This window comes from Rhopalosiphum padi, chromosome 2, assembly GCF_020882245.1.
Source record: "Rhopalosiphum padi isolate XX-2018 chromosome 2, ASM2088224v1, whole genome shotgun sequence".
Classification (NCBI taxonomy): domain Eukaryota; kingdom Metazoa; phylum Arthropoda; class Insecta; order Hemiptera; family Aphididae; genus Rhopalosiphum; species Rhopalosiphum padi.
In genome coordinates this window covers 51,197,233-51,219,686 of record NC_083598.1, presented here as the reverse complement: position 1 = coordinate 51,219,686, position 22,454 = coordinate 51,197,233, and the positions used below count along the sequence as shown (strand labels likewise).

Genomic DNA, 22,454 nt, shown 5'->3' with positions numbered 1-22,454 from the left:
GTGTGTTGTCCGTATAAAAACATTTGTCGTGAGAAAAATTATAAAATATATTAATTCAATAAGCGATAGCAATGTATTCATTTTATTATACTGTAGAGTTAGGTCAGGTATGACTGATATCTCGAACAATTAAGTAAACTTTATTACCGATTCTTTATTGTTAAAAAATTTAATTAAATATAATATTATCATATATGATATAAATTTAATTTTTTTTTTTGTATAATTTTGTAACGTATTTTTGGCACGACACCAGGAGAGGTGGGCACATCGTAAATCTCGTGCACGATGCCTTCGCGCTATTGTAGCACGAAGACATACACAGGCACACAGCACTACTATATACTCACCAATTACATATAATATATTAGTATATTAATATAATATCACAGTCCGCTTTAGAATGAAGCTAGGCATACACATGATAAAATATATTTTGTCATGAGCATTTACAGACCTAGCACACTTAGGGGACGCGTAGTTTCTCAGTCTCCTGGCAGTCCATCTACTCTCTATACACATAGCAAAAAAATGATACCTCATGTGGTATACTGCAGTGGTGGTCAAATCTAAGTCTCCTGCGTGACTACGTGTGCTTGGTCTATGTGCTAGCTTCATTCTCATGAAGTTCGTAACATATTTTCTATAAATTTTTTTCGGTGAAGTACAAAAATTCTAAAAAGTTTTTTTTTTGAGGGCCCCTAGGCTGCAACCTATGAGCTTGCGCTTGATACGAATGATACGGCCCTGCATAGACATATTTTGTATAGTTTATTTAAGCTATTTATTTATTTAACAGATGAACTAGATTATCAATCAACCTTTACATTTCTGATATTATTTGAATAATGAATACTACAATAATTAAATACATCGATGTCTCATGACTCATTGTTCGTACAATAATGATATGTGCGTTTGATTGCCTAGTAATTACGAAATATTACACGGGCCTCAAAATATTATTATCATAATATTATAAATTATAATAGTATAAAATGAAGATTATATTTTGTGTCACATGTTATTGTACATTTTCTTTCTCGAAATCAATGTACCGTATTATCATCGTGTAATTAAAATGTAATAATACCTATTATATCGTTGTCGATAGTCATTTACTCATATAGTCATATCTATTCAACAATTATTGGTACTTACACGCATTACCTACTACACGCTGCATTCGTAAAAGCGAACCCGTAGAATGAACCCCCACAATACCATCCGTACAATTATTGTTATTGATGCAATGAGCTAAGTCGTGCGTACGACTCATCTGAAAAATATATATTAATAATAAATACCTATTTCTCGATTCGATCAAATAACATACCTACCACGTCACACAAGTGTTTGCATAGGAATTTTACGGTCAAAATGAAAACATTAACTGCGTCTAAAGTGAGATATTTTTGCTGCAACGATAGATCATACATTACTTATATAATATTATAATAATGATAATTTGCAATAAATCTTTTTAGACGTGTATGTTGTACTGGGCGTTAGTCGTATGCAGTTTCGCTTCGGCTGTCAGAACCGCCAATACGAGTAATACGACTGCTGCTGATACTAAAAATAATATGACCGTTTTAAATTCAGATGAGGATTCGAAAGAAACATATGTGGATTGGACCAAGTGAGTGGAAATCTGTATATTTTTCGTGACTTATTATCCTACACAATATGTAAACCTAACCAGCTGCGATTTGAAACATCAGTGCAGTTTCGCATCAAATTTTTATAAACCACCCGAAAAAAATGGTTTTATTATATGTTATTATATAATTTTAGTTATATAGGTATCCCTACATAGTTACGTCAATACCAATAATAGATATAATATACGATAATATTTTTATATTAGGACACAACCACCAAAAACGGTAAAATCTTCCATTGAGATTTTGGAATACAGTTCGACAACAACATCGGGTACTCCGTCTGTTACGGATTTGAACGAATTCACTACGGAGGTATTATCAAGTTCAACAAGTCAGCCAAAACCAGATAATAGTAATAATCTACCAGGTGAGAGATACAATTCTAGTGAGCGGATACCAAGGAACAAGGCCATACCTTGGGGGGAGGGGGGTCAAACCTCCCCTTGAATTTTTTTGTGTTATTTTATGTGGTAGTAAAAAAACCTATACGGCTATACAATATTATAATAAAATTAGAACACAATTTTTTAGCTTAAGACCCTTCCCGAAATTAATTTCCAGTTACAGCTTTGCCGACGAACGACGTAGTCACTTGGTCAAAACCTAAAGAACGTGTAACTACGACTGTACCCGTAACAACGGAGAGTAGAAAGAAGGGGTTGTCGAAAACGAAAAAGTGGGGACATCCTTCTCTCAGCCGCATCACACATATTTTGCTATCCCATAAATCCCGTTTACAAACTATGGAAGAAGAATCTAAGGAACAACTTAAGAGGTATATTATAGACTATATAATAAATAATAATACTAATAATACATTATGAATTATGACTAATTAGTAATTAAGTAATTAATTCTAAAACAGTTGCAAATTTGAAATTATATTACAAGCTTTCAGCGAGGCTAAGCACAAGTTATCTTTAATTTCTAATATATTAAAGATTAATTTAAGTTTAAGTTCAATGTTGTGCCCCCTGGCACACACTGTCTAAAATTGTATAAGACATATTTTAGTATGCGTTTATATAGAGTGTATACAAATAAATATAAATCTTTAAAACAAAAAATAGTAAATACGGCCAACGAGCAGAAGCCATGACCCCTCCCCTGGATACGCCACTGCCTATATTGAGTACTGAAATTCTCGGAAAAAAATTTTGCTTAGGAATATTAAATCAAAAACCTATACTATTATTTATTGTAATAATTTGTTAAGGAAAAAAAATGAAAAATGAAAGTAAACTAGAAATTATATTAAAGCAATATTTTCAAAATGACATATATTTACTGAAAAAATAATTTTGCATATAAAACTATGTATACCGTATATATCAATGGTATCAACTTAACTATGTATTATATTTATAATTTATATATGTATTTTATAAAATATGTTAATAATACTAAAAATGTTTTTGTTTTGTATATAGTCCTAAGTATAAACGCGCCAAAGATATTTGCATATATCCCGATGTCAGAAAATATTTATTACGGTAAGTTTATTTTTTAACTGCAACGTATTGTAATTTTTATTTATATAATATGTATTATGTATATGTAGTGTTAGTAACTAAAAAAAAATAATGTACATATAGTTCCGTAGAATTTTGTTCACTCTTACTACATTTGATGCACAAATATATATGATAAATCGTATTATTTAGCCTCGATACCCGAAAAGTATTTAAAAAAATTTAGGTCTTTGTTCGAGCTGTTTATTGACATTTAAAATGTTTTAATTTTATTACAAGATCCTTAAAAAAATGTTCACAGAATGGTTAAAAAAAAATTAAGTGTAAAGTCACGTGCATTTTTTATAAATATTATTTGAATATTTGAACATTATCTCTATTTGCAGGTTTGATTTTTACGATATTTTTATTTTAAAGCGAGATACGAACATTTTTGAATTGTTGAATTGTTATATTTTAAATAGTCATAATTTGCATACAAACTGAAATATTTTTTTAAAAAAAAGCCTATGTAAAAACACAGATAGTGTTCTTGCTTTCACTTTTAACTATTTATATAATATTACAGTGACTTATTCAATACATGATGAAATATGTTTAACTCCCATATTGTATAGCTGAAGGATTTCCTAGTTTTTTTCTGATTATGAGGTAGGTATTAGTGTATTACTTATCCAATTTTTAGATTTCCAAAGAAGGTACATTATTAGTTAATCTAACCTAACCTAACAATAAAAAAATGTCAGGTGATACATTAACATCATCAATCAATTGCCACCTACGCATCACGCAATCCCATTATCTGTTTTTATTTTAATAGTCCTGCTCATGTGTATCTGATAAAGAGAATATTCGGAGTATTTGGACAATATTCAAAAACATTGCCGCTGCCCGTGGTCTTTGTGTTAGTCGTAAATGATAATTAGTGCACATGCAGTTGTCTTTTTTTTTAATTTATACGAGTGCCGAGCTATCTAGTATATCTATATACATTCTACGCATCACGTTCTATGTAATGGCATCGATATTTTAAGAATGAAAAGCATGATTTTTTTGCTCAAAAATAGGAAATTCTCTTACTTCTTGTAAAATCGTCTGATTTCATTAATTTTTTTTTTAAGAATATGATTTTCAGCATTGCAGGTTTATTGTACTTTAATTCTTGATTACGTTGCTTAAAAAGTCAAAACAAAAACAATTAAAAAGTATGAACTCGTAAAAATTGGTCTTACTCAAAATCGCATTAATGTATTATATTATGGTATAGTTTACAAATATAATTTAGAAAATCAAAATCTTTCTTTAAAAAAAAAATTCACGTATAAACCTAAGTACCTAACTAAATGTATATATTTTGTACTAACATCATATTATATGTATAATATAGCTGCCAAAATAAAGCAAAGACAACCTGGAAGACCAGAATTCAGGACCAATATGAAAACAAACAACAGACAAAGGTAAAGACTTCGGCCGAAATTGAATTAGAAAAAATAGAAAAATGGAAACGTGACCAGGAAATATTGGAAATGGATTCCAAAAGATTTGAAAGCATTTTAGATATTTAGACCAATACAATTAAGAGTTGGTCCTGTAAGTCCGAAAATGCAGCATATAAAACACCACAGGATTGTCGTGTTCTATCAAATAATCTATTAAGAATTTAAGACAAAAATACCCAGCAATATTTAATATAAAAATACAGTAGGTAAACGTGTCCTGTACTGTTTGCTGTAGGCCTGTAGATATATCTATATTGTATATACTTCGTTTATTGAAATACACCATTTTAAACGTCCCATAATTGTACCTATATAAACTATTCAGTGTTTTTTTACAACTCTTGAGGATGGTATGAAATGAAATGAAAAGAATAATGTGAAATTATAATTTTTATATTTATATTAATTATTATAGTTTACACTGTATATGACATTTTATATTTTTGTTGGTTTTACTTTTCCAATAAAGAAACAATTATTTTATTGGGTGTGTTTTGTTTTTTATTCATTAACTACTTAAACTTTATATTTATCATATAATAATATTATCTACTCATTTCTATTTCATAATAATAATTATTAATTAGGTTATTTAATTAAAAAACAATACATCAGCGCAATACATCAGCGATATGATTCAGTTTCAATAGTATATTTTATTACAATGCGTAGTGAATGATAATAATTATTATTCGAATCAAAATTAATTGATATTGATACAGGGGGATTCACATCAAGCGTGCTCACCCATATTTTATTATTAAAAAAAAAATTAAAGTATTGCATTTAATATTTATTCAAATTATTATGAAGTTTGGATTTTTTAAGTATAGCTTACATAAGTATCTGAGTATCTCACATAAAGAAAAATATGTTAAGATGCTTCGAGTTTTTTTAATATTTGAAAAGTGTCTTGTGGCGATATATAACTCATTTTTTCAAATGAAACCACCAATTTTTGTTTATAGGTAAATTATGAAAAATATGATATTTTTGAAAATGTCGATGCATATAGAAATCGAAAGTTGAACAAATACCTATTGTTTTATTTATAAATTGTAATATTACATACCTATCAATTTAACTTTATGTACAAAACTCTAAAGGATTATAATCTTTAAATCCTACGGATTTAGTTACATAAAACAAATCTACCTACCGGCTAATTGGAAAGTATTCATAATAGCACCTATCAGGGCCGGATTTAGAATGGTAAATTGTAGGACCCTAGGTTCAACCTGTGTTGTGGGCCCTACCAGAGGGTTTTATAAATAGGAAGGGCCTATGCACAAATAGAAGGGGCTAGAGAGACCAAACCCCCATCTTAACTATATTACATTTTGTAAAAATTTAAAGGACCATGACCTCCCCGTCCAATATTTTTTATAGTTATCTTACTATAAAAATAGTAAATTCTAAAAATTTAAAAATGTTTAAAATTAAATTCAAAGTTTTATATCGATATACAAAATTAAATTTGAAATAGGTAGATGTTTACCTAACCTAACCTAAATAGTAGGTACCTAATTAATTATTAATTATAATATTATATTATTATGTTTATTAGATTTTTTAAGTTATTTCTTAATTACTTATACGTTTTTATGTGTCAAAGTAGGTACCTACTACGAACAATATTCTGCTTTTTTAAAATAAGGAATTAAAAATGCTCATTAAATAAATAAAACGAAAATATATTTTTAAAAATATTGTCAAATCATTTTCCCTTTTCATAAGTTAACGGATAATATATTAATATGTCACTTAGTTAAAATAAAAATTTAACGTTTATTCTAATAATTATATAGGTATGCAATTATATAATGTTATTAATTATAATATTATATTATCTCAATAACAAATAAAATACTTTCGACGAAAATTTCACATAATATTTCTAGTGATGAATAGAAGGTATTACCTAGCTGGCTAATGTAAAAGAATAAATTAAAGAAATGAATATGACAATTTGTAAAATGCACATTAAAGGTAAAAAGAGCTGAATAAAATTGGCACGAAATTAATTTAAATGTACATAAAAATAATCTTTTTATTACACACTTGAACACTTCATCACTAAAAACTCATTTGTCACACAATTTAAGAATTGAGTATTAGAAATTACTATAAGTTACAACTTATTAGATGTGTATTTTTTATTCGAAATTCTATTTTTATGTATCGTACATTTACTTTATCGGAACTACAAGTAACTACAGTAGATACTATTAAATTAAAGACATATCGAACGTTTGGTATAGATTGTCATTAAAATAAACTAAGGCACTTAAAAAAAGATAATGATAAAAATTGTAAAAAATAAGTTAATATTTTTTCAAAATAATAAGAGTATAGTTAGGTACTCACTTAAATGGATCGTCCTGTATAATGTATATTTACTTATTAGAGATAAAGGCATTTATACAAAAATAGATCTTACGCAGTTAAATATTTTGTTGTCTTATGATTGTGTTATTATTTATTTATATCGGGTTAAAAGTCTTAAAGGCCATCTGCGTGACTACTGCAGCATGTCAGCATGCATTGGTAGAAATACAATAAGATTTTTGAGGAGATAACTTCATTAAAAAAATGAACCTACAAAAACTCAACTAAAATCAATCTTCTCATCGATGTTTTGTATCTTCCCTAAAATACTAAACAAAAAAATATTTTAAAGGGTTAGATTGAGGTAAGGGAAGCGGTGATTTTTCGTCTTTGTCTAACACACACGTAACATAGGATTATTTTATTTCCAACGTAACGATTGCGATATAATGAAGCGATAGAAATTCTGGACACAGATTTGAATTTGTCGTCAAGTCTACTTGAGATCGCCTTTCACACATTTTTTATCTCCCCAAAATCCTAAAAACGTTATATTAAAAAAGAATAATTAAAAAATTGACATATTTCAATTTTTGGAGAATTTGAAATCAAAAATGTGGGAAAGTCGATCTCAAAAAGACGACGCCAAATTTAAATCTGTTTTTAGAATTCTTATCGCTTCATTCTACCAATCGGTACCTACGTTGGAAATAGAACCCTATGTTGCGTGTAGGTGTGTTAGACAAAGACAGAAAATCACCGCTTCCGATCCAGTATCCCCTTAATATTGATAATTTAATCAGGCATAAGTACCAAACAATCAAAAATGTTTTTAACTTATCAACTTTTATAAAAAGTTTGAGTGGTAAGGGCCTTACCGTAATGCTACAAAAAAAAATAAAATAAAATAGAATATATAATTAATTATAAATTGTTCCTCAGATGATGCATACTATAAAATAATAATAATAGACATTATATTTATACACTATTCATTAGACTAGAGCATGTACTTAATTATAATCTATGGGTAAAGTATTTTAAGGTCACTTATACATTTGACTTAAGTTTTGCAATTTACCTATCTATTTCTTCATTGATCACGGTTAGATTAGTCATCTGTAGGGAACGGATTTTATTGTAATAAAAAAAATCAATATACTACATATATATATGTATACATTTTTCTTAAAATATGGAAGAAAAAATCCAAAATATGTAAATATTGAAGAAAATTATAAGTAATTAGTATTGAAAATTACAGAAAAAAAATATTTTATAGATATAAATATAATATAAATATAAAAATAATACAAATTATGAACATTATTCTGGAACAAAACAATAAGAAACAACATTGTTGAATGTTTGTAAATAAAAAATTACAACGATTTGGTCGGAGAATACTTTTGTATTGGCTAAAAGACCATTACACATCAACAAATGTGATAGGGCCATAATTCTTATTGACTATATCAATTTTTCCTATTAAAATATCTCTGTCGAAAATTACATATCTTGTTGTTTTAGAATTTTAGATGAAGCAGATGATGTTAAACGACGTTTAAAAATCAATGAAAAATCAAAAATTACTAAAATATGTACTTACTTACTAAATATGTAAAATACATTTTGGTTTAATTCAATTAGAATGATCTAAATCTTACACATTTTTTATCAGATTTAAAATATTTCATTCCAATAAAAATATGTATTTAGAATAAAATCCATTCCCTAGTCATTTGTAACAATGAATTAATATTATACGTGCCCAAGGATTATACTTTTTATACGTTTTTATTATTATTATTAGATAGGTAAGTGTTTATTAAAATTTGATTTGTGGAATATTTATTAGTACCAATAATACAGATTTTTACAGCATTTAAAAGCTGCATTCTGTTAGTGTTAATACACTAACAAATATAATTTTAAGAGAAAAAAACCATAATGTAGTGAAAAAGTATTCCCCTCCAAATAATTATAAAAACATTTCTACAGAGGGTTTTATAGTTAGTGCCTAGTGGGCTCACAGCAACAAGTTCTTTTATTTTGGTTTTTTTTTTCATCCAACCATATTCTAGATTTTAATCAATATGCTTGACCAAATATGCATTATGTATGAAAAATTTACATTACATTAAATTGTTTAAAATTTAAATATTATAATAATTACAATTTACAAGATGAAACCAAATTTATATGCATTAATAATATTCTGTTTTGGAAAAATGTGATTTTTTCATACAAATTATAAGAGTTAAATTAATACTAATTAGTAATCTTTAAAATATTATTCAGTCATATTTTATTTATACCATGATTATATACTAGTGTATATTTTTTAATTATATTTTACGTGTGATTGTAACACATCCTAAATTCAGAAAATAATAATAATAATATGTTTTAAATAATTAAAATAAAAACTAATTGTATGTTAAAAATAGAAGCTGACAAAGGTCAAAAATATTTTTTTATAAAATGTTGAAATTAAACTCAGATATAGCAATATGTTTCTAAAATATATTATTTTGCACAAAATATACTTTAAACTTGATAAATATTTTTTTAAATGCTAACAAATTTCATAAGAAAATTAATTGTCAAGAAAGTTTATCTAATTGGAGCTACATACTCTCAGTAAAAATATAAAAATCTGGTCTCTAATTATAAGTATGTTAACATTTTAAGTATTTTATTGATTATTTGTAATGAAATTTGAAAGCATTATTTGAGTAGTATGGCTATAAAGACTATAAGTATACTTGAAATAAAGAGTTCAATGGAATAGCTATCATTTTGGTGTAATATTAGTTTTTTATTTTTTATATAAATTTTGTCTAATCTTTATTTACAATTTTAACTAATATAAAAGCATATTGATAAATGTATCAATGGTCTGGATAATCATTTTTAATATTACTATGAGTTCATGATGTATAATTAATTATCATTCAATATAAATAATTGTCCATACACAACATATTATTATACACATATTATTCAAATAAAAAAATATTTTTATGTATTTTAATTTAGACTCATTATTTGTTTTATTTTTGAGAAAATTAATAATGTTAATATTATTGAGATAATAACCTCATAATACATAATACGTACTATAAAATATAAGTTTCAATATCACTAAAATAATAGATAAATAATAATCTATTTAAATTGATCAACATTAAAAAAAATAATAATAAATTGCAAGTTTTGTTCAAATAATTATTTATGTACTCATAAACTATAGTTGTAAAAATTAATTAAATGCTTGTATATTTTTCTATAAAAGATAGGTAGAACAATTCAAATTAATTGATAAGTAACAAATAAGTTAATGTATATGCAACAAAACATTATTTTTATCTTTACCAAAATGAATAATGAAAAATATATATAAATGATTAATTAATGAACTAGATATGTATGTATAAAAAAAAATATAAAATAATTGTAATCGATAAATGTAATAATACTAATATTATAGGAACTCAGTTCTCAGTTTTTTTATGCGTTTAAACAACTCATCGTCTGATAAAGTACACTCTTGTGCACAGCGTTTGCATTCAATCAGAAATTTTTCTTTATCAGCTTCATTAATTTCCTGAAAAATGATAAAATTTGTGAGTACTAGTTTTTATATAAATAGTATTTTAAAATACTTTTTGAATATTTTCTGTTATTTGGTTATTTTGAAAACTTTCCAACAGAGCAAGCTTCTTAGCAGCGTCCTAATGAGTTTAAGACAATAAAAAATTAATATTTATTACAAGATAATTAGAAAATGTTTATTATAATAGGACGAGTAGATACTTGAATAACAGTTTTTGGAAACTTAGCCATAGCAGCAACATGAATACCAAAACTTTTATCACATGATCCTGGTTGCACTTGGTACAAAAGCGTGAGACTATCATCTGTAGTAACGGCAGAAACGTGTTTATTGGTAATTGTTGGTATAGTCTCCTGGAGTTTAGTTAACTCATGAAAATGAGTCGCAAATAAAGTAAATGCTTTGGTTTCAGCAGCTAAACGTCTATAAACAGATATAACTTTAGTCTTAAATTTTTATTTTTCGTTTTTAATTACTTTGCTGTTAATAATAGCAGTTTATTTAAAAAACAAAACACATGTCTCACTTACTCTGCAATAGCACAGGCAATTCCACAACCCTCATAAGTTGATGTACCTCTACCTAATTCGTCAATTATTACTAACGATTCTGAAGTAGCTCTCTAAATTGATTACATAAAGTAAATTATGTTTATAGACATTTAATGATTTATATTTTAATTTATATGTTACATACTTTGAGTATAGAAACGGTTTCTATCATTTCAACCATGAATGTAGATAATCCTTTAATTTGAGAATCATTTGCTCCAACTCGAGCTAAAATAGCATCGACTACGCTGATTTCAGCAGCATCACAAGGTACAAAACTTCCCATGTGTGCCATAAAAATGGCTACAGCAACACTTCTAATGTAAGTACTTTTTCCGCCCATGTTTGGACCAGTTATTACATTAAATGTGCATTTTCCTGAAATTGAATTCATAAAATATAATAAAATGGGTTGATTATGAAATATGTCCACTGTATTTAACTTACCTTGCTCAAAATAAGCGTCATTAGGAATATAAGACACTGAATCTTGTACCTCAACACATGGATGCCTCACTTGTTTCAAATCTAACAGACCATGACCTTGGGGATGTAAATTTGGTCTAACATATGGACGTAATGAACTGGCTGCCAGCATAGAAAAGCTCGTTAAAACGTCCAACTGTGCCAGAGTTCGACTTAAGTTTAGTATGGTTGCATTGTAACTACCTACATATAATCAATGATTAAACAAGTGGTTGTGGGTATTTTTAAAGTTTAAAGTTTTTCATACTAGCTGTTTGGATGACTTCAACTACAATAGATTTTTGATGTTCCAAATAGTTTTTATGTATACTCTGGTATTCTGTATTAAGTTCTGTTAGTTTAGATGATCGAAAACGCATACCTCCACCTTTGGTGGTATCTAGAACTTCGTATGATTTATTATTGGAGACAGTCTTAGCATCCTATAACATAAATATTTGAAAATTAATAATTATTTTTAAATATCAATAGAAACATAAATAATAAATTACTTTTAATAACACTTTATAGAAAAATCCATATTGTGAATTTGAATCCAATTTCACAGAAATTCCTAATGCCCCATTAGTTTTGGTTAAATTTGATTTCATTTTTGTTTCATAGTCATCCATTTGATTTCTCATTTCTTGTAATTCGTCATCAAATCCAGATTGAATGAGAAACTCGCCTCGTTCGACCAGTTTTAAATCAATTGTCTCCTCAATCATGGCCTGATATTTATTCATGTCATTGACAAGTTCTTTTAACGGAGCTGTAATTACACTATTCAGAGTTTTATTATCTGAATTGCTCAATGTTTGCACAAGATCTGGAAGCTTTTGTATTGCTTGATATATCCTAAATTATACAGACAATAGTAATAACTATATAGACTATGAAGTTTAACAAATATAATAAATATTCACTTTATTTTATCAAGTAATATTTTTATTACCTACCTATAACAGTCTTGTAGGTTGGCTTTTTTTCTTTGAATCTTACGCATAAGAGCTTGGAGGTCAGGTATTGTGCGTAAATGTTGATCATGTAGTTGCTGCCGAATATCTGTATCCGTAACAAGAGTTTCAACAATATCTAAGCGTTCATTAATTTTATTCAAATCCCTCAATGGCTGTCTGATCCATTGAGTTAACAATCTAAACATTTGATTATTTTATTGTTTAATTTGTTTTGTATTTATAGTTTAATGTTAAACTTGTGCAAATGAAATACAACTAACCTTTGTCCATGTGGTGAGCGACATTTATTAAAAATTCCAAGAATAGAATCATTTTTAGACATAGTACCAGAATTAGAAAATAGGTTAAGTGCTTGAACACCAGCACTATCTAAATGAACAAATTTGTCATATCCCAAATTATCGACAGTATATTGATTTAAGTTATCTGAATCAGATGATAGCTGTAATTTACATTTTAAATACATTAGTTTAAAACACTCATTATTTCAAAAACTTTAAATTTATTAATGTTTTTGAAAATATTTTTTTTTCATAATTTTAAGTTGTTAATAAAAACCAACATTTAAAAAAAAATAGTATTTTTACTTTTGTCAATGAAAATATGCATTTTATAATTTCTTATTTAAAAGTAAAATATTTGATGAAGTATTAGTCAATAAATAAAAATTGATTTTAGACAAGTCACTTATAAATTATGAGTATGTAAAGTTTAGACAAGTGTAGTGGAATGTGAAATGGGTAGGTACACCCCAAAAAATGTTGGTTCACTATTCCACTTATCATATTAAATACTTTAAGTTATGATTAGTAAACTACTTGTTCAAAATTTGATTTTAGCAGAACTAAATACTTTGAATAATATTATGCTTTGGAATACGAAACTTAAAATGTATGTGGTTCAAAAAAGTAAAAAAAACTATAAAATATAATTTGTTCCCAAAAATGTTCTTCTATAACAATTTAAAATCATATAAAATATATTTAAAATAATATATTAAAAATGTTAGTGTTTACTGAAATAACACAAGTATCTTACGATAAATGGAAAATTCTATATAAATTATAATTATAACATACTTCAAGATATTTTATAACTGCAGCTATTGCAGCAGAAGCTACTTCAAGTTGTAATTGAGGTAAAGTGTGGGCATTTGGTTGCTGTCCTTCTTCGAACATAATGAGCTTGTTTAAATCTTGTATCAATGTATCCGTACCAAAATCTGATTTCTTTTTCATTGTCACAAGCACTCCACAACGCTCTACTACTTTTTTCAATTGTTCCACATCAGGATTGCTACCATCCGTCATAAGAATACATTCTTTTGGTGAAATTTTTATAACTATTGATTCAGTGTGAGAAAAATATTCATCATCAGTAAATTCACTTAATTGGAATTTATTTTCAACTGTATCTACTGCTCCTAATCCAATTAGCTAAAACATTCAAAATAAAGGTAAAAAATACTATTTTTTATCAGAACTATTATATAGCATTAAGTTGTTTTGAGTATAGTAAGTTAAACCTTGTTATTTTTGAAGTCTGGGCTTAGCTTTAAGGCAATAACTATATTTGCTACAATTTGTTCTACATTTCCAAATAGTAGATCTTCAAACTGAGCTAAGTTACCAGGTGAACCCTGAGAAATTAAATTGCATTAGTAAAATACTAAGATTTTTGGAGTAAAATTGTCATACCTTATAATCTAGAGCCCATTTTCCACCTTTGTTGACGAAAATTTCTACTTTGTAATGATTGACCAATAACAGTTGTTTTATGTATGCTTCAAAATTGGCTTTATTGAATATCAATGATTCTAGCGTATCATCATCTAAATTAATAAATTTTTTATTAATTATTTATTAATCATTGATTAGGTATTAGAAGCATTACCAGACCCAATAATTTTTATTGAATGATTTGTTTTATAAAAGTCTTTAGCAGCAAAAGTAGCATCTTGACCATGGACAGTATAATAATCTTGTCGATTGAAAAAACGAACAGTTGTTAAAGGTTTCTAAAATAAAAAAACCCCAAGACATAAGTTCAAGGTAATATCATCAAAGATTAAAATGTGTTCACGATATATCATTATTTTTTTAACTGAAACCTGGGTTTTTACATTTTCATTTAAAGGCTAAACAAATGTATTTTATATAGATAACATGTTCTAAAACAAAATGATAATAATTTAATACAAGGACAAAATATTAACCAGTTAGTAAGGTCATAACTCATTTTTATTTTAGTAAAATTGCTTACCTATATCAGGAAAATTATAATTAAAAGTTTTTGATCAAGGTCTAAAGGCCTATTTATTTGTTTATATTATTATACTTTACTGTTAATATTTTATTGTTGAATAAGAGAATGAAACAGATATGCAAATTGAATATTTGTTGTAAATGTATAAAATTAACATTAATTAATAATTTATCAAGCATGATAGAAATTAAATTTTTTTTTTTTTTTATGACAGTTTTAAGTAGTTATGATTATAGAAATACATTTTCAATCAATAAGAATAAATAGTAAAATATAAAATAATCAAATTAATAAGTCTAGGGTTCCAATTTATATTCTACAAAAATATATAAAATAAATTATTTTGTCAATAAACATTAAACTCACTTTTATAACTACATGGTATAGATTAATTATTATTGTAATCAAATCCTAAATACAACTAAGTTTACAATAATGATTTTTAAAATTTTATATATTAAATTATATTAGTTTATAATTATATTATATTAATAATTAATAGGTAGGTATAAATTTTCTAAGCTACAATATGAATATGATTTCAGTAATTGTATAGCTAAATATTAAATTTTATTAAATTAAGTGATTTATTTCTATAGTTATTAATTTATTTAGTTAATGCTTATAGGTTTACAGTTTTACCTTTTTTTAAATATTTAATTATAGGCAAAGGTTAGGTAAAAAAATACTTAAAATATTTTCAATGACTTCCTCAAGTGTCAATTTTTTTTTAAATATTAGGAAAATAGAAGTTACCACTATGACATATGACTTTATTTCTGCCTATGAATATAATCATAAAATAAATAACAAATGTAACAGTATCAATATAAAACTAATGAAAATTACTAATGTATTATTGTTACTTATAATTGAGTGGACTATGTACGAAACACAGTTCTCAGACAACTTTGGGGTTAAGGTTATCTATAACAGTTCAGGGTCTAAACAATGCAAATTATTTTCTATTTCCTCGTAACTTTTGATTATTATTTATTGGGTTTTTAGTCTTTGACAAATAAACACATCAGTATATTATATAAATTCAAGCAGTTTATTTAACTTATATCATTCAATAAGATAAACTTTGTGCAATCAAGTCTATGTGAATAGTGTTTAATATAACAACAATTCTTTCAAATTTATTAGTAAAAATAACTTAAATCAAAAAATGCAAACAACGTTTAGAGTAAGAATTAATTCAATTTATATTATAATAATGTAATTTATATTTAACCAACACCCGTGTTTGTTGTTTCCGTCTTACAAGTGCGCAACATAGTAAATTTACACTCAGTAGATCATGTTTAGCTCCATTAGTTTAAAACTTAGAGTGAATTGACCTATTATAAAAATTGATGGTAAGATCATTTATTTGTATTTATGTTAGTTTTTTACGATTATTCAATTTTTAAAAAAGTTATGAGCATTTTTAATTTACGCTTTACTATACACGCATAACTTGCTAAAAAATTAAACTATCGTATAAACCAACATACAAACACAGATAATGTTCTTACCATCAACTTTCATAATAGGTCAATTCACTCTAATTTACTATGTTGCACACTTGTAAGACAGAGACAACAAAATATGAGTGTGATGCCCTCTTAATGCAATATTATACAATTTAATTTAATGTTTTAAAATTTAAAAAATAAATAATGATTTAACTTTTCAGGTTTGCAAATTATATTTGCTTTTATGTCTTGGTTTATCAACAAATGCCAGTCCAATATTAAATGGATTAAAAACAACTTCATCTAATTATCAACAGAGTAATTCATCATTACAGCACGAATCTTTGTTTTCTCCTAACTCAGATTATGGAAATGTGGAAACCAAATTAAAATCACAAATGGTTTCAGCAGTTGACCAAAGTTTGAAAAACACTCCAGGTATTACCACAACATATCGAGATCAAAATGGAAATCTCATAACTCAGGTAAAAAAAGAAACTTTTAATAAGGAAAATGGTCAAAGCTCTCATGCATTTGAAATCCAAGAGAGTAAACAACTTCCAAATGGGTATTCGAAAAGTTTCAAAAAAGAATATTCATCATCTGGTGTAACAGGATCTCAACCTACTGTATTTGTTCAAACACCATTGAATACAGATAAATATTACAATAGTGAACAACTATCAAATGGAGAGTCAAGTTTATACGGATCTTTCCAAAATTATCAAGGACAATCAATACCTGCTAATATAGGAAACGTAGGAATTAAATCAAATTTTAAATCAACAGTTGATCAAAGTTTGACTAATGTACCTGGAGTTACTACAACATTTAGAGACCAAAATGGAAACATTGTTACTCAGGTAAAAAAAGAAATAGTAACCAATAATGATGGTCAAAATGGTCATGTAACAGAATTCGAAGAAACAAAACAACTTCCAAATGGATATTCAAAAAGTTTCAGAAAAGAATATTCATCATCTGGTGTAACAGGATATCAACCTACTGTATTTGTTCAAAAACCATTGAATACAGATAAATATTACAATAGTGAACAACTATCAAATGGAGAGTCAAGTTTATACGGATCTTTCCAAAATTATCAAGGACAATCAATACCTGCTAATATAGGAAACGTAGGAATTAAATCAAATTTTAAATCAACAGTTGATCAAAGTTTGACTAATGTACCTGGAGTTACTACAACATTTAGAGACCAAAATGGAAACATTGTTACTCAGGTAAAAAAAGAAATAGTAACCAATAATGATGGTCAAAATGGTCATGTAACAGAATTCGAAGAAACAAAACAACTTCCAAATGGATATTCAAAAAGTTTCAGAAAAGAATATTCATCATCTAGTGTAGTTGGTATTCAACCAACATTAATTAAGGTCAATACTACTGAAAAAAATACATATTTACCACAACAAATTATACAAGGGGAAACAGAAAAATTTAATGGTTACAACACATTTTTTAACAACAAATATACAATAGAACCAAACAGCCCAATTAATTCTCAAGTATTAAATAATAAAAAACAATCATTAGAAACAATAGAAACCACTGGTACGCTAAAGGGCAATTCATTTAGCCTTAACACTAAAGATCAAATTGACTGTGATAAAGGGCCTTCTAGTACTAATCCATCAAATCAAGATTTTAAACAACAACCAATTAACACAAATTATTCACCAGTTGGTCAACAAGTACCAGTCAATATCAATCATTTTTCAACACAAACACAGGCGGAAGTCGGTCAACAATCAGTAGATTTACACAGATATACAAATCCTTCTCAAATAGGACAACAATCTGTCGACATTAGTAACTTATATGTACCAAAAAAACCAAATAGTCAGAAGTTTGAAAAAATTGAGTCCTTTTCCACACAAACACAAGCGGAAGTCGGTCAACAATCAGTAGATTTACACGGATATACAAGTCCTTCCCAAATAGGACAACAATCTGTTGACATTAGTAACTTATATGTACCAAAAAAACCAAATAGTCAGAAGTTTGAAAAGATTGAGTCCTTTTCCACACAAACACAAGGGGAAGTCGGTCAACAATCAGTAGATTTAAACGGATATACAAGACCTTCTCAAATAGGACAACAGTCCGTAGACTATAGTAACTTATATGTACCAAAAAAACCAATTAGTCAGAAGTTTGAAAAAATTGAGTCCTTTTCCACACAAACACAAGGGGAAGTCGGTCAACAATCAGTAGATTTACACGGATATACAAGTCCTTCTCAAATAGGACAACAATCAGTAGATTTACATGGATATACAAGTCCTTCCCAAATAGGACAACAATCTGTCGACATTAGTAACTTATATGTACCAAATAAACCAAGCAGCAAAAAGTTTGAAAAAATTGAGTCCTTTTCCACACAAACACAAGGGGAAGTCGGTCAACAATCAATAGATTTACACGGATATACAAGACCTTCTCAAATAGGACAACAGTCCGTAGACTATAGTAACTTATATGTACCAAAAAAACCAATTAGTCAGAAGTTTGAAAAAATTGAGTCCTTTTCCACACAAACACAAGGGGAAGTCGGTCAACAATCAGTACATTTACACGGATATACAAGTCCTTCTCAAATAGGACAACAATCAGTAGATTTACATGGATATACAAGTCCTTCTCAAATAGGACAACAATCTGTCGACATTAGTAACTTATATGTACCAAAAAAACCAAATAGTCAGAAGTTTGAAAAGATTGAGTCCTTTTCCACACAAACACAAGAGGAAGTCGGTCAACAATCAGTAGATTTACATGGATATACAAGTCCTTCTCAAATAGGACAACAATCTGTCGACATTAGTAACTTATATGTACCAAATAAACCAAGCAGCAAAAAGTTTGAAAAAATTGAGTCCTTTTCCACACAAACACAAGGGGAAGTCGGTCAACAATCAGTAGATTTACATGGATATACAAGACCTTCTCAAATAGGACAACAGTCTGTAGACTATAGTAACTTATATGTACCAAAAAAACCAATTAGTCAGAAGTTTGAAAAAATTGAGTCCTTTTCCACACAAACACAAGGGGAAGTCGGTCAACAATCAGTAGATTTACACGGATATACAAGTCCTTCTCAAATAGGACAACAATCAGTAGATTTACATGGATATACAAGTCCTTCTCAAATAGGACAACAATCTGTCGACTTTAGTAACTTATATGTACCAAAAAAACCAAATAGTCAGAAGTTTGAAAAGATTGAGTCCTTTTCCACACAAACACAAGAGGAAGTCGGTCAACAATCAGTAGATTTACATGGATATACAAGTCCTTCTCAAATAGGACAACAATCTGTCGACATTAGTAACTTATATGTACCAAATAAACCAAGCAGCAAAAAGTTTGAAAAAATTGAGTCCTTTTCCACACAAACACAAGAGGAAGTCGGTCAACAATCAGTAGATTTACATGGATATACAAGTCCTTCTCAAATAGGACAACAATCTGTCGACATTAGTAACTTATATGTACCAAATAAACAATATGGAAATGTAAACTTTCAATCATCAAAATTATCGACACAAACTGGACAATTATCAACAGGTAATAATGAACCTATTAACTCTAAATATAACAGTGTCTTCGATAAACTAGGGCAATTGGAACATGAAATTCTGGGTGCAAAAAGCACAGTGAACATAAACAAGGGAAATGTACAAACCACTTATTCCACTAATCATAATGTAAAAAGCATGCCTGTGCAAACAAGTTATCAAGAATCCAATTTTTCAAAAAAAATAAATGAAAACACACAATATATAGAACCAGAATCTGAAATAGCCTATTCTAAGTCTTTTCATCAAAAAGATTCAAAATTAGTAATACAACAAGATGCAATTGAAAATCCTACATCAAATACGGAACACTTTTCAGAAAATCCAACTACACCATCTTCAGTCTGGAAAAAAATTGGAGATAAATTCAAAGGTACCATTGAAAATGCAAAAAACAAAGCCCAACAACTAGCATCTAATATTAATGATAAAGTAGGCTTTTCAAGTGTAACTGGAAATCCGTGTTAAGCATTGTTATTGTTAAAAATATTTATATGTCTTTTAATTTATTTTAAGTTTATTTATTTTATTTATTTTTGACGAAATGTAAAATTATAAAATTGTTTTCCATTATGTAAATATTTGAAATGTATTTAATAATAACAATTTTTAAACTTATTTATTTATATAAATTTATTGTATTGAGATTAATACACTTATAAAAATATTATAATAACCTATATTAAAGTTTGTTATTATTGTTTTAAATTAAAAATAGCATTTATTATTTTAAATGACACAAATATTTTAAACTAAAATAAATGGATACTTTTTAAATTGAAATATGTTATCTTACATCAGGTAATGATTTATGAAACCGTACAAACATCTTTTGCTGTTCTGGATCTGAAAATCACAAGATTAAATAAATATAAGATATGATAATAATATACATTTAATAAAAATAATAGGTATAATCCACTAACCTATAAATACTAACAAATAAAATATATAATTACATATTAGAATAAAATTTCAGCATGTCACATGCAGATTAATTATTCCTAAGAAATATCTAATAGATGTACCCAATAAATGTATTATATGCGTAATGTTATGATATACATATGAGTTGAGTCATATTAAAATTAGGTTTACAGATTAAAATTAAATAATAATTAATGTACAATACCATATACACATATATTATTTATATATAAGATATAACATACATAAAAAATACAAATCTAGGTAAAATTAACTAAATTTTAAAACTTAGAATGCTTTTATAAGTAAACAAACATTTTAAAACGTAGTTAAACCTAAAAAATATAAGTATAGATTTTAATTCAACGATGTTAATTAGTAGATTAGTATAAATACCTAGTTAACATCATTGAATTATTTTTCATTTTAACTTATGTATATTTTATTTTATATTATTTGACTATAATGAATAATGTTTGTGAACCATATTTATGATACATCTAATAATGTAATTCATTTTACTATTAGTAATAAAGTGTATCTAGGTTGAATTAATTTTAAAAGGTTATTTTTTTATTATAAAATAAAATGTTTAAAAATTTGAATATGTTAATCATTTACCAAAAAGAGTATGATAGTTATAAAGACAAGTAAGCGGTCAAATATCAAAAAATGATTACATTACTAGGAAAGGAGTAAACTTACATATTACCAATGTGAGGTGTATTAAGTCTGCGTAAATCCAAATAATCTTTAAAAAAAATACATATTAAAAGCCTTTTTAGAAACACATTAAAAATTGCCATGTCAGTCTCTGAACAAAGGTGGAACTATCACTACCAACATGCATTTGTCATAGCACTTAAGATGCCAACTGCTATTGTACATACTGCAGATTACAAGATTCAGACATCAAACTTTGTTGGTGGATCAGGATTTTTTAGCTTGTGTATATTTTCAAACCGTGCAGCAAACAAAGCGTATCTGATTATCGTTACTCAAGTGATTAATAAATTAATATTTAACTTACCAAGGTTTAAATGATTGATCGGTTTTTTGGACATTTTGCTGGGAAATGATCGACGACGATTGTACGGCAGGTTAGCAGGTATGAAGCAGAAGTGCAGAACAGGTTGAATATAAATGCAACAAAATCTGTAATTCACGTGTTTCTAATTGGTAAGTTGTCAGTAGTTGACTAGAGTTTAGGCTCGTATTAGTCGTATTGCTTGTAGTCAGTTGTAGTCAGTACAGTACCAAACACCAGTTAATAATTAATATCTTTATTCTAAAAGTAGTCACTACTCAGTACTCAGTACTTACTAGTTACTAAGTTACTGCATAGAGTAATTATTACTGTATGAGTTACTACAGTTACTAATCAGTAATTATTATTCAAATATAGATTTTTCTATTTGTCGACCACACTCTACACGTGATGTTCCTTTATCAATTGGCGCCAAAACGGAAGACGGACATAATACGTTTTGTAGAAACTCTTTGATCCAACTGGTTACTGGTGGTCACGGATTAATATATTAATGGTAGTAAATAACTACTTTAGGCACAGATATAGATAACCTGTTATCGGAGAGGTAACCATAAACCGCACGATT

The 22,454-nt window shown here is 27.2% G+C and overlaps 3 protein-coding genes across 6 annotated transcripts; 2 read left to right on the top strand and 1 right to left on the bottom strand.

The window, feature by feature from the left end:
• Positions 1–1,162: 1,162 nt before the first annotated feature.
• Positions 1,163–5,124, top strand: LOC132922426 (uncharacterized). The gene is made up of 6 exons (XM_060985939.1): positions 1,163–1,404; positions 1,488–1,642; positions 1,871–2,034; positions 2,229–2,442; positions 3,098–3,160; positions 4,527–5,124. Exons 1-6 carry the CDS (start codon positions 1,381–1,383, stop codon positions 4,705–4,707), a joined length of 801 nt encoding a protein of 266 aa, XP_060841922.1. The 5' UTR covers positions 1,163–1,380; the 3' UTR covers positions 4,708–5,124.
• Positions 5,125–10,224: 5,100 nt separating this feature from the next.
• On the bottom strand, positions 10,225–22,331 carry LOC132919473 (DNA mismatch repair protein Msh2). 3 transcript variants are annotated; one of them, XM_060981115.1, is made up of 17 exons: positions 22,162–22,331; positions 21,869–21,993; positions 20,708–20,757; positions 14,478–14,601; positions 14,282–14,415; positions 14,110–14,223; positions 13,664–14,020; positions 12,845–13,026; positions 12,564–12,761; positions 12,117–12,462; positions 11,873–12,047; positions 11,587–11,808; positions 11,285–11,517; positions 11,119–11,210; positions 10,789–11,011; positions 10,638–10,706; positions 10,225–10,579 (listed from the first exon to the last, which is right to left on the bottom strand). In XM_060981115.1, exons 2-17 carry the CDS (start codon positions 21,900–21,902, stop codon positions 10,457–10,459), a joined length of 2,676 nt encoding a protein of 891 aa, XP_060837098.1. In that variant the 5' UTR covers positions 21,903–21,993; positions 22,162–22,331; the 3' UTR covers positions 10,225–10,456. The 3 variants fall into 3 exon arrangements, with proteins under 3 accessions (XP_060837098.1, XP_060837097.1, XP_060837100.1); XM_060981114.1 differs by having other exon boundaries at positions 21,869–22,331; XM_060981117.1 differs by lacking the exons at positions 21,869–21,993; positions 22,162–22,331 and adding an exon at positions 21,544–21,764.
• Positions 10,495–20,694, top strand: LOC132919472 (uncharacterized). 2 transcript variants are annotated; one of them, XM_060981113.1, is made up of 2 exons: positions 10,495–10,598; positions 16,531–20,694. In XM_060981113.1, exons 1-2 carry the CDS (start codon positions 10,587–10,589, stop codon positions 20,377–20,379), a joined length of 3,861 nt encoding a protein of 1,286 aa, XP_060837096.1. In that variant the 5' UTR covers positions 10,495–10,586; the 3' UTR covers positions 20,380–20,694. The 2 variants fall into 2 exon arrangements, with proteins under 2 accessions (XP_060837096.1, XP_060837095.1); XM_060981112.1 differs by lacking the exon at positions 10,495–10,598 and adding an exon at positions 15,864–16,038.
• Positions 22,332–22,454: the final 123 nt, after the last annotated feature.

Excerpts from the sequence above, each read along its gene's own strand:
- LOC132922426 (XM_060985939.1), top strand. The coding sequence starts at position 1,381 with ATGAAAACATTAACTGCGTCTAAA. Across the intron at positions 2,035-2,228 it reads TAATAGTAATAATCTACCAG|TTACAGCTTTGCCGACGAAC; the intron begins GTGAGAGATACA and ends ATTAATTTCCAG. Across the intron at positions 2,443-3,097 it reads TCTAAGGAACAACTTAAGAG|TCCTAAGTATAAACGCGCCA; the intron begins GTATATTATAGA and ends TTTTGTATATAG.
- LOC132919473 (XM_060981114.1), bottom strand. The coding sequence starts at position 21,902 with ATGTCCAAAAAACCGATCAATCATTTAAACCTTG. Across the intron at positions 14,021-14,109 it reads CAGACTTCAAAAATAACAAG|CTAATTGGATTAGGAGCAGT; the intron begins GTTTAACTTACT and ends TGAATGTTTTAG. Across the intron at positions 10,707-10,788 it reads TTCCAAAAACTGTTATTCAA|GACGCTGCTAAGAAGCTTGC; the intron begins GTATCTACTCGT and ends TAAACTCATTAG.